Raw genomic sequence first — 13,140 nt, forward strand, 5'->3', positions numbered from 1 at the left:
CAAGTGGTATCAGAGCAGGTATGTTGTAGAAAGTTTCATAACTTCAAGATTCATGGCCTCCTCAAATTCTCTATTTCCAGAAGGAAACTCCATCCATAGGCCACCCATCTTTAATGGTGAGGGTTACCACTATTGGAAAACCCGAATGCAAATCTTTATTGAAGCCATAGATTTAAACATTTGGGAAGAAATAGAAATAGGACCTTACATACTCACCGTAGCAGATGTAAGTACTAGCACCACAACATAAAAACCTAGAGATAAGTGGACTGATGTGAATAGAAGAAGAATCCAATATAATCTTAAAGCCAAAAACATTATCACTTCTGCCCTAGGAATAGATGAATATTTTAGAGTGTCAAACTGTTCAAATGCAAAGGAGATGTGGGATACTCTCCAACTTACACATGAAGGCACCACCGATGTGAAAAGATCTAGAGTCAACACCCTTACACATGAATATGAATTATTTAGGATGAACCCTAATGAGAACATCCATAGTATGCAGAAAAGATTCACACACATAGTCAACCATCTTGCCTCCTTAGGAAAAATCTTCCCTATTGAAGAATTAATTAATAAAGTTTTAAGATGTTTAAGTAGGGAATGGCAGCCCAAGGTAACTGCCATTTCTAAAAGTAAAGATCTTTCTTCTATGTCTCTTGCCACTTTGTTTGGCAAATTGCAGGAACATGAAATGGAACTTCAACATCTCAACCAAAATGAAGAGACCGACAAAAGGAAAAGAATCATAGCACTCAAAGCCTCCTCCTCAATACAAGAAGAAGAAGAAGAAGAAGAAGAAGAAGAATCTGATGATGAAGAAGACTTCTCACTCTTTGTGAAGAAGTTTCATAAATTCATCAAAAATAGAAGAATAGAGAGAAGCCATAACTTCAACAATGGGAAGAGATCCCAAGAAGTTTCTCCTACACTTAAATGCTATAAGTGTAATCAACCCGGTCATATAAAGGCAAAATGTCCCTCAAATGAGTCATGGTCCGAGAAGAATGAGAAGAAAAGCTATAAAGAAAGAAGATCCAAGAAGGCGTATATTGCTTGGGATGACAATGACTCATCTGATGGTTCGGAGAAGGAGATCAGCCTTCTATCCAAAGACTATGAAAGTGATGAGAACATCTCTCAAGAAGATTAATCAAAAAGCAAAAGTCTGACTTCTACCTTCAAAGATCTAGTCACTTGAATCATGAAAAAGGTAACATCAAAACCATTCTCTTTTAAATTGAGTTGATTGAATTTTTTTTCTTTCAGTTAACTTGTTTATATGATGACTAACAAAATCTTATTTGTTTGACTTGATTGATTGCTATGTACTTATATGATTGATTGAGTTATTTTCTTTCTTGAAGCATGAAGTTTAATATTAAAACAAAAAAATTGATAGTACATATGATTCTTGCATGATTTTTGTATGATATGTGATCATTCATAAAGTTTTTTTAAAAAATCTATTATGTTATATATGTTTATTTTCATATAAGAGTTTTTTTTATAAGATACTTTGACTCCTTTTCAAATCCTTTCACTCTAAGAATTCATTCAGCACTTAGTTTTCCTAAAAAGCACTCTAGTAATCGATTACAATAATACTGTAATCGATTAAAGCAAGTCGGGAAGAGTGTAATCGATTACTAAATGTTGTAATCGATTACAATGCGTCCCTGCTCCTATATATTCAAATTTTGAAATCAGAAATCAGAAACCACCCATTCTCTCTCGCGAAACCCTCGCTCCCAATTATTCTTTCTACCATAACTCACTCATTTCTTATCCAAATCACTCCCCACAAAGCCCAAACTTCATCTTTTTTTCATTTCCTTTCATTTCAAACGATTGAAATTTCAAAAAAAATCTCTCAAATGGCGGAACCATCAAAGAAGCGCAAAGGTTCTTCGAGTAGAAGCCAATGGCATTCTGAGGTTCAGGATACTCCAATCCCTTCCTCCATTTCCTCCTCCTCATTGTTCTCATCGGAAGAACAACGTATACGGTACACAAACCTATTCTCCTCTCGCTCTATCATTGACCCTAAGTTCATAGTGTAGAAGCAAATGACTTTGGTGTTTTGATGATGATCATGATGATTTGATGCAAATGATGCAAATGCGCTTTTCAAGTCTAAATTCAAGACAATGATTCAAGAATACAAGCCACAACATCAAGATGATCACTAGTATGTCAGGAATGGAATTCCTATTTGATATAGCAAAAGGTTTGGCCAAGTGATTTAAGTTAAAAAGTGTTTTTCAAGAGATTTACTCTCTGGTAATCGATTACCAGAGGATGTAATCGATTACCAGTGGCCAAAAATGATTTACAACAGCTACTAAATATTTGAATTCAAATTTTAGACTGTGTAATCGATTACACAATATCGGTAATCGATTACCAGCAGTTAATAAACATTTTAATTCAAATTTTTAAACCTATAATCGATTACACAAATCCTGTAATCGATTACCAAAGGAGATTTTCAAAAAATAACTTCCAAGAGTCACATCTATTCAAATGGTTTATGAATGGCCATTAAAGGTCTATTTATATGTGACTTGGAAACACGAATTGTGAGAGAGTTTTTGATTGCTCAAAAAGTTTTATCCTCTCAAAAGATTAAGAGAGTTTTTCTGAATTGAAATGTCTTATCCTCTCAAAGATTCCTTGGTCAAACACTTGCATATTCAATAAGGAATTGTGATTGATCTTCATTGTACAATCTATCTCTTTCAAGAGAGATTTCTTCTTCTCATCTTCTTACTTCTGAAAAGGGATTAAGAGACCGAGGGTCTCTTGTTGTAAAGGATTCCTGAACACAAGGGAAGGGTTGCCCTTGTGTGGTTCAGACTTTGTAAAAGGAGTTTTACAAAGAGAGTGGAAAATCTCAAGTGGGTTGCTTGAGGACTGGATGTTGGCACGGGAAGTGGCCGAACCAGTATAAATCAGTTTGCATTTCTCTCTTCCCTTAAACTTCTTTTATTTATTTCCATTTATCTTTTTCTTTAAAGAAGTTTATTCTGAATTGTCTTTTGAGTAATTCATGTTAAGGGTGCATTGTTAATCTAAAAAGAGAGAGTGAAATTTTAATTGGGAATAGTCTTTGTATCTTAATTCAACCCCCCCCCCCTTCTTAAGATAAATGAGACCATTTGTCTAACACATAGATATGGATTTCTTTTCTGATGAGAGTTTCGAATGCATTCAAGCATTTCAAAACTCAAATCTCATTCCCTTTATGTCTCTGAAATTGCCTGTATACTCTGAATTGGTAAAAGAATTTTATTCTAATCTTGAAATTCAAGAAAGTACCTTGATTTTAGAAGTTTATGGGATAAAGATGGTCATTGACCAATCCCTTTTCTATGATTTGACCCAATTATCTAGTGACGGTGTACCATTTGAAGGTACATTGGACGATGATTGGAAATTTGATTTTTCTATGCATGATGCTCGCCGGTTGGTTTGCACCAACCAAGCGAATATGACCGGAAGGCTTCTTGCCGGTTCATTGGCTCTTGAAAGTCGCATCCTTCACTATCTTATTGTTTGTATTTTACTTCCAAGATTTTCAAACCTTGCTCAGGTTTTTGAAGAAGATCTTATAGTTATGTGGGCTTTTCATACCGGCCGACAAATTGATTGGGCACATTTAGTCTGGTATCGCATGCATAAGGCATTGCAATTAAATGCTCCTTTACCATATCCACATTTAGTTACTCTTTTCCTTCAACATTTCAACATCCCTCTTGATTCTGAACCTTATGTTCCAATCAAGAGATCTTTCTTGATTGGTGCTGTTGTGGTTGCATCCTTTGGTTACCGCAAAGAGCGTGATGGCTCTTGGGTAAAAAAGGGTACTCAACCAAATGATGATGAAGGACAATTACCAGTTGAAGGGGACTCTTCTCTCCTTCAAAGTATTTTGGGCAGGTTCGATGGACTCCAAACATATGTTGGTGAAAGGTTTGATGCTTTGGAACAACAAGTGGACATGCGATTTGATGCAATGGACTCAAGGATCACAAAGGTTGAAGAAGATGTCACCATCATTCGCGACTGCCTTGATTTACCTCCACCACCACCAGTTTAGACTCTATTATTATTATTATATTTTGCTTCTAAAGTCTTGTATTTGGCTATATGCTTATGACATTTGAACACTTAGTATTTTTAATATTTCTTTAGTATGACTGAATATTTATGGATTGTGATATGACGATGTAGTTTGCATTATAATGTGGTTTATGTCTTGCTTCATGAATGGTTTAGAATCTTTTATGTTTGTTTTACAAAGTATGTTTTGTGTATGTTTTAAATTATGTATGTTTTACGCACTTTGACCTTTTTGATGTTGCCAAAGGGGGAGAGAAAAATGGGTATTTTAAGAAATCAAGATATTATATTTTTTTTCAAAACTTTAAAATTAAGCATAAATTCAAAAAGAAAGGGGGAGAAAGGGATGAGTGAACGGTAGAACAAGACTTGTATGCATTCTCTTGATTTCAGGTTTGCCATCATCAAAAAGGGGGAGATTGTGGAAGCAATGCCTTCCAAGGTTATTTTGATGATGCCAAAGAATCAAGAGTTAAGCAAATTCCAAAGATTCAAGAATCAAGTTTCAAGAATCAAGAATCAAGATCAAGATTCAAGACTCAAGATTCAAGAAACAAGAGAAGACTCAATCAACATAAGTTCTAAAATTTTTTTCAAAACATTGAGTAGCACAAGAAGTTTTCACAAAATCATTACCAAAGAGTTTTACTCTTTGGTAATCGATTACCAGAAGGTAGTAATCGATTACCAATGTTTTAAAACGTTAAGATTTCAAATTTCAAGAGTTACAACTTGTGTTTAATAGTTTTAAATTATTTTAAACTAGTGTAATCAATTACACAACACTTGTAATCGATTACACAACACTTGTAATTGATTACCAGAGCTTCTAAACATTTTAATTTTCAAAATTCAAAATGAAAAGTCACATTTGTTGATGTGTAATCGATTATACCTTAATGGTAATCGATTACCAGTGACTGATTTCGAAAAATACATTTCCAAAAGTCACAATTCTTCAAGTGACTTGTTTCTAAAGATTTTTTCAAAAGTCACAACTTTTTAAGTGACTAGTTTTTAAAAGAAATTGCCAAGAGTCACAAGCTTTGACTTGAGTCATCAAGAGATTATAAATATGTGACCATGACATGAGTTTCAAACAATCAAAAAACAATTATCATAATAATCATCTATCATCTATCATCTATCATCTATCTTTCAATCTATCTTTCAATATCTTCTTTCATCTCTTTCTACATAATTTTCTGATTCATTTCTCTTCTTCTTTCTAAAAGTTTTTTATCAACACTTTTTCTTTCAAGAAAAGTTCTTTGTTCAAAAACTTGTGTTATTCATCTTTTTCATTCTCTTCTCCCTTTGCCAAAAGAGCAAAGGACTAGCCGCCTGAATTCTTTTGTGTCTCTCTTCTCCCTTGGAAAAAGAATGAAGGACTAACCGCCTGAATTCTTTTGTGTCTCTCTTCTCCCTTACAAAAGATTCAAAGGACTAACCGCCTGAGAATTTTTTTGATTCTTCCCTTCCCCTTAAGCAAAAGATTTCAAAGGACTAATCGCTTGAGATATCTTTTGTTTCCCCTTACAAAGATTCAATGGACTAACCGCCTAAGAATTATTTGTCCCAACACATTGGAGGGTACATCCTTTTTTGTACAAGTAGAGGGTACATCTACTTGGGGAGTGTTATACTGAGAACAAGAGAGGGTACATCTCTTGTGGATCAGTTCAAGTGGAAGGTACATCCACTTGGTTTTTTCAAAGAGAACAATGGAGGGTACATCCCTTGTGGATCTTTGGCTTGTAAAGGATTTTACAAGGTTGAAAGAAATCTCAAGAATCGTAGGTTGCTTGGGGACTGGATGTAGGCACGGTTTGTAGCTGAACCAGTATAAATCTTATGTTTGTCTTCTTCTTCCCTACACTCTTTAATTTCCGTTGTGTACTTTTAATTATCGCTTTTACTTTTGGTTAAGTTTTTGTTTATGTTCTTTACTTTCTTAACTTAGTAGTAAAAGCCTAATTGAATCTAGTAACATTAAGAAGGATAGTTTTTTAAATTGTCAAGACACGTTCATAATTAATTCAACCCCCCCTTCTTAATTATTCTGAGGCCACTTGATCCAACAAAAACTATTCCCAATTAAAATTTAATTCTCTTTTCATATTAACAATACACATTTAATATGAATTACTCAAAAAAATAATTCAAAATAAACTTCTTTAAAGAGAAAGATAAACAACAATAAATAAAAGAAATTTAAGAGAAGAGAAAATACAAACTCAGATTTTATACTGGTTCGGCCACACCCTGTGCTTACATCTAGTCCCCAAGCAACCCGCTTAAGATTTCCACTATCTTGTAAAAAGCCTTTTACGAAGTCTGAATCACATAGGGACACCCTTCCCTTGTGTTCAAAAATCCTTACAACTTAAGAGACTCTCAGTCTCTTAAACAATAATCTCTTGAATATGAAGAAGAAAATTTCTCTCTTGAAGAGAAGGATATTACAATATGAAGATCACTCAAGATTCCTTATTGAATTTGCAAATGTTTGACCAAGGAATATTTTGAGAGGATAAGATAATTTGGTTTTGTGAGGATAAGACAATTTTGTTCAGAAAAACTCTAAGGAAGTTTGAACCCCATGTCACCTATTTATAGGCCTTTGATGGTCATTCAAAAACTTTTTGAGCAATTGTGACTTTTGGGAGCTATTTTAAAATTTCCTTGCTGGTAATCGATTACATAAATGTGTTAATTGATTACACAATTAGTTCTGAAGAGTTATGACTCTTCAGACTTGAAATTTGAAATTTTTGTGTCTGGTAATCGATTACACAACTGTTGTAATCAATTACAGGCTTTTTAAAATTTAAACTCAAATTTCTAAAAGTTTTTACAAACAATTTTAACTTCTGGTAATCGATTACATCCATTGTGTAATCGATTACACAGTTTAAAATTCAAAATTTGTAAAACTGTTTCAGAAAGCATTTAGCTACTGGTAATCAATTACATCCTCTGGTAATCGATTACCAGAGAGAAAAACATCTTATTTTGGAAACATAGTTTTACTAAAAAGATTTGTAAGATATTTTCCTCAGCCAAACCTGTGCAGCATCATCTAAGAAATTCTTTTAACATCCTATGGACTAAGTTCATCGTTCTTCTTGAATTTCTTTATTCTTGACTTGGATCAAACTTGAATAGCATTCATCTTTGGCATCATCAAAACTTCATATCACATATGCTTCTACATTTTCTTTGCTACTTCCATATAACTAGTTCTTTTCTATAAGCTACTTCTACACTACTATATCCAAGGTTTGTGAACTGGTTTTCTAAGCACAATGTGATTTCAAACCCATTGGACGAAACCCATCATCCATTGATATCTGTTTGAGAAAAGTTTTCGAAAGACTAAGTTTTTATCCATCACATTATTCAACCCCCCCTTCCAGTGTGTTCCTGGTACTTCACAAATGAGACATATCATATATGTTTTCCTAGGTTTTTCAAGTCAAGGAATCCATTTTTGAATGCAAAATTCAAAAATTCAAGTTGCAAAAAACATAGTGTCACAAGCACTGATTTACAAGTTTCATGCAAAACACACCAAATCACAACATAAATGCAATATAGCTTCATAACATCAAGTGTGGGTCCTAAGAGATTGAGTACTCCTCCTTTACCTCTATGTTGGTACAAGGAAGCCAAGCGATGAATGTGGCTTGACTTGGGTCCTTGACCTTCTCCTAGAGCTTGGTCATGAAAATGGAGTAAAAGAGAGATGCAAGGATCCTAGTGAATAGAGAAGGGAAGAATGAAGAAGAGGTTTAAAAAACTCACCTAAGCCTCTTCACTCGACCTCACAACTCTTACTTAGCAAAAGCAAGAAAAAGATGAAAAATCACCCTTTCTCTCCTCTTAAAACCAGCGGCTACAAGCTCAAGGGGGGAGTGAGTTGCTCTCTCTCTTATATAAAGGGAGCCCTAAGTCATGAGGGGGCCCCACATATGGCCCCCCTAGGTTTTCCCTCTCTTTTTCTTTTTAAACTAACTACACTTAGTGACTTGAGCTCTTAGTAATAAATTCATTTATTAATCTCTTCCATTAGTCTAAACAAAGACTAATTGAAGTGAATGAGAAATTAATTTTTTCCTCCTTAATTATTTAAGCTAATAGTTGATCATATCTAGACACGTTAAGACTCTAAACTTCCATAAATTAATATAAACATCTCAGCCTAACAATATTTAATTACTAAACTTTCATTAAAGAGGGGTTCCCTCACTATGACTTTTTGAACTATAGTTGACTTTTGTCGACTGATGGTTTGACCAAGGGTTCTCCACATCTAAACTACTTATTTCTAGACTCAAAACTTAAACATAGGTCACTTAACTGTCTACTGATGGTTCTATATCTTATATGCATGATTTCACTAAGGATGAAACTACCACACTGCATATCAAACAAACACAGACTATTTCTACACAAAATTTCCCAATCTAAGACAATTGGGATGTTACACACCACATTTTACATGTATACTTCTAATACAATACTAAAATATTTTTATCTTTATTTTCTTTTATTAGGTGTTTGACATGTGAAGAATTAATTGGAGAATTACATATGTGTCTCAACAAATTACGTACATTTATAACTCTTTTTAAAAGCAATAATTGATTTGTTAACAATAGCACATGTTATCTTATTTTTATTAAATTGAATTATTTTTTAATATTTTACTTATTATATGTCTAAACATATAATTCAATTAAAAAACTTGAATATTTTATTTTCATTAAACAACAATATTATTTAATACATAATCATCCTATAATATACACAAATGAACTGTTTATCCCGTGCATTGCACATGTTGTTGGAATTTTCATTTTTTCCTATCAAATCCAAATTTAAAAATGAAACATTTTAATAAAAAGATATTAAAATTCAAAGGTAATTTCAATTGCAAAACATTAAAAATATACCTTTTTAGGAGTTAATTTTGTTGTAAATCTCTTAAATTAATTCATGAATTTTTCTCTCAAAGAAGGTGTCATCATATATAACATTAATGTGCACACAATTCAGGGTACAAAGCAATTTTGAACAATAAAAAAAACCTTACATACCTTGTAGTGGTGATGATGAAGAAGAAAAGTAATAGAGTAGATAAATAATACATCAATCATCTTGTACCATCTTGTTTAAATAAGAAAAAAGTTGTATCTCCTTCAAATCCATTAAACCTAAAAAATCATGAGCCACCTTCTGATTTTAATTTAATCTTAACGTTATTATTTCCTAAACAAACAAAATTTTTACATTTAATTAGTTAATTCATTTTTTTTCTTATCACAAACACCTAAATATGAATGGAAAATAAAATAAAAGAATAAAATGAATTTTTAATGGATGATTGATGATTTTATACCTTCTACGATTTTATGATTATCCATTTATTATTTCGATAACTTTTTCCTTTTTAAAATCATGATAAATGGGATTTATTATTTAGAAGCATAATTTAATTTATGTACCATGTTAAATAAGACATTTTTAATGTAAAATAAAGACAAATCTATTTCAATAGAAATTTGTTGGAGTATAAGTGTGAGGTGAAGTCCTACCTCAAGTAGAACTAGGAAAAGTTGAGCACCATATAAGTAACGAGAAGATCCATAAACCTGAGCCTTAAGGTTTTGGGTTATAATGTGGTGTCCCTTATATAGTTGCTCATGGTTCATTGGTGTAAATCTACATGTTACTCCCCTCAATTCTCCAACAAAATTAATATTAAGTATATAAAATGATAGTTACAAAGTTTACAATAATTATAATTTATGAAAGATTAACATTAATTGTCTATTCAATATCATTTGAAAATAAAAGATATATTTGGGAAATAATTATAGGTATTTAAAATTTAAAATAAAACATAAATTACTCTCGGAACCAATTTAAGATCATATTGAAGAAAGTATATTAAATTTTCATTTTTTACCTATAATTTAATTTATTTTTTCCACTTAATTCTTATACATAGAAAATGATATTCAATATTTTTAATGGAACATAAAATCATCATCATTTCTATTAACTATAAGTAATATAGTATTCTATAAATTATATTCAAAAGAAGTTATTTTATTGCACTCATATAACTATATGAATTTAATTTTATGCATTATAATTGTATGGTTATGTATAGAAAATGAAGAAAAGCTCTCGAGAGTTCTTGCACATTGTCATTGTTGAAATGAAAGAGTCTAAAAAATCTAAATAAAGAGGTACCAGAAAAAGAAAGTGAGATAGGCAAGAAAAGTAATCATATGCCCAAATGAAATTTGAATATGGTGACAATCATACCATTGATTAGATTGATTGACCTTTCTCTATCAAGCACCATAATACCTTGGAGGAATTACATTGGAATGAAAGAAATTCAGAGACTGTGCAAGCATGAGATAGGTATAATTGATGATGACTTAGAAGAATTAATTAATACTATTTATACCAATAAGATGCATCTACTTTTTGATAGATACATGAAGTAGTTATGAGATGGATAACTTTCTAAGAAGTTTTTAAAAAATGTATTAGTGAAGAAAAAATCACTAAACAATCTGGTGTTATTTGTTGGGACAATCATTGTTCCTCAAAGCACCAAAACAAATTGTCAAAGTATTAGAAAAGATTAGATAGGGAGAGGGTTTTGACAAACAATGATGTCAAGTGACCGGATCACCCTTAAAATTGGTCCGCCTTTACTATTTTCTTTTCCCGGCGAAGTCCGCGGTTTCTATTTGGTATCTGCATTTCTCCACCAGGTATTTTTCAATTCCATTGTGAGTGCCCACACAAGTGGCTCTGTTGTATATGGCCTAGTCATACTTCTCAGTTCTCACTCTCACTCCGTAGAAAGAACCCTAGAATCAGAATTCTCCGTCTATGTTGCAGAAGCAGCTACCTCCCCCCATTGAGGCCTCTTCCGATGAAGAGCAACGACCTTCCTCCAAGCAACACACAGAAGAAGGAGTTTCCTCTTCAGAAGAAGCTTCTTCCCAAGAAGAAGACGACGACGACCAACCTCCCACCCTTCCTCTCGCTTCCGCAAACCCCCACCCGAAACCGTCGTCCTCCGACTCCGACACCGACTTCGAGCCCACCAAAGTAAAACCCAAGCCCACGGACCAGGCCCAGAAGCCCCAGCCCTCACCCGCGCCGCCCAAATGGGGATCCAAGCGCCCTGCCCAGAACAACGCCCCTGCCACTGACCCGAAACGCGCGAAGAAGAAATTGACCAATTCTTCTTCCGCCGCTGCCGCCCACGAGACGGAGGAGAAGTCCGGTGGCGGCCAAGCGAAGTTGTCTCAGAGACTCTTCAGCAAGGAAGACGAACTCGCCATTCTTAAGGGCATGGCTGAGTTCATTTCGAAGACGGGCCAAGACCCTTACAAGTACGCCGATGCCTTCCAAAATTTCGTTAAGAATTCGCTCCGCGTGGAGGCTTCGAGCAACCAGATCAAGGAGAAGATCCGACGGCTGAAGAAGAAGTTTGAAACTAAAGCACAGAGAGCGAAGAAATGGGAGGACCCTGAGTTCTCCAAATTTCACGACCGGACTGTGTTTGAATTATCAAAGAAGGTTTGGGGAGAAGGAGCCAATGGGCTGGTGGAGAAGCCAAAACCTAATAATGGAAAAAGAAAAACTGCCAAGACTCCAAAGAAGGATGCTACTAGCAGGAATGTAGTAGCAAAATCTGAAACTACAACACTACTGGAGTCGATGGAGTTGGAGGAGTGTGGGAATGTAAATTTGCTTTACCGCGAAGTATCTGGTTTCAAAGAACTGAATGAGGATGAGATGAAGAGGGGATTGGCGTTAATTGGAGAATCTAAGAGGAAAGAGTTGGAGGGCAAGTGGAGGAAATTGCGACTTGCTGAGATGGAACTGGTTGCGAATCGCTCACTACTTATTGGGGAGCAGATTAAGTTGATATTTGAAGCACTTCAGTAATCCAACAACTAGGGTTTATTGTGTTAGGTATCACTTTTTGCCTTTTCGGTACTGCCTGCCATATGTATTGTGGATCATTGTAATTTTGTGTCTATGGTATTGATATAGTCTTTTTTATTAAGTAGGCAGTGTTGTTTAGTTGTTGGCCTTGTGAAAATGTGCCGCATAGTCGTCCATTTCAGGTTCTCTTTTTCAATTAAGATGTGCCATCATTAACTCCAGAAAATGCCGAAATTAAACACTTACCATTTTGTGTAGATATATGATGGACACATCATGGTTATGTGTACGTTTCAGATCACCGCTACTTACGTGAAAGGCAATATTGCTCTGACTTAGAAAGTTTTTAGTCTTGATTAATTGTGCATTGTGGGTTCAATGGTGTTAAGTAACTGTTATAGTGCCATAACATTATAACCTGTGGTTTTTGATCCCTCCACCTTAGGCAATTTGTGAAGGGAGGGCCACTATGATGGTGCCATAGGCTACAATGGTGTGTTTATATGGCGAAATTTCAGCATTCCACCACTGATAACCTCAAGTGGGTTTTGTCTTAATCATCATCCTTGGTGTTTATAAGGGAGGCCATTTGATGCACTTGGTAGCATAGCCTTTTCAAATCTTAGTAACAAGTAGCAAAATTTATTAACCATTTTAATAAATAATGGAGAAAATATGTGGTGCCAGTTATGGCAATATGTTCAATCAGGCAAATCCTTATTTGTTAACTGTGGGTTTGCAATTTGGGATGGCTGGAACATTCATCATCACCAAGGCCTGGCTGGGGATCATGGAATGAACTGCCTTGTGTTAACTGTCTATTGCAATGACATTGCTGCGTTTGCCCTTGCTCCTTTTGTGCTTATAACTTTGAAAAGTGCAACTCATTTTGTGATACATCTAAAATTACTAATGCATATGCTCTTTACAAACAAGTGTAGTTTTCAGCACATAATCCATATGTCATGTTTGTTAACTATTCTTTTACAACTTTAAAATTTTGGGACAAGGTTTCTCTTAACA

General features: G+C 34.2%; 1 protein-coding gene across 1 annotated transcript; it reads left to right on the forward strand.

Annotated features, from left to right (window-relative positions):
- Positions 1-10,811: 10,811 nt before the first annotated feature.
- On the forward strand, positions 10,812-12,473 carry LOC114412342 (GLABROUS1 enhancer-binding protein-like). Its single transcript, XM_028376184.1, has one exon. It carries the CDS (start codon positions 11,050-11,052, stop codon positions 12,115-12,117), a length of 1,068 nt encoding a protein of 355 aa, XP_028231985.1. The 5' UTR covers positions 10,812-11,049; the 3' UTR covers positions 12,118-12,473.
- Positions 12,474-13,140: the final 667 nt, after the last annotated feature.

Source organism: Glycine soja, chromosome 5 (genome assembly GCF_004193775.1).
Source record: "Glycine soja cultivar W05 chromosome 5, ASM419377v2, whole genome shotgun sequence".
NCBI lineage: Eukaryota > Viridiplantae > Streptophyta > Magnoliopsida > Fabales > Fabaceae > Glycine > Glycine soja.

What these genes read in the sequence shown, in the direction of transcription:
- LOC114412342 (XM_028376184.1), top strand. Translation starts at nt 11,050, where the DNA reads ATGTTGCAGAAGCAGCTACCTCCCCCCATTGAGGCCTCTTCCGATGAA.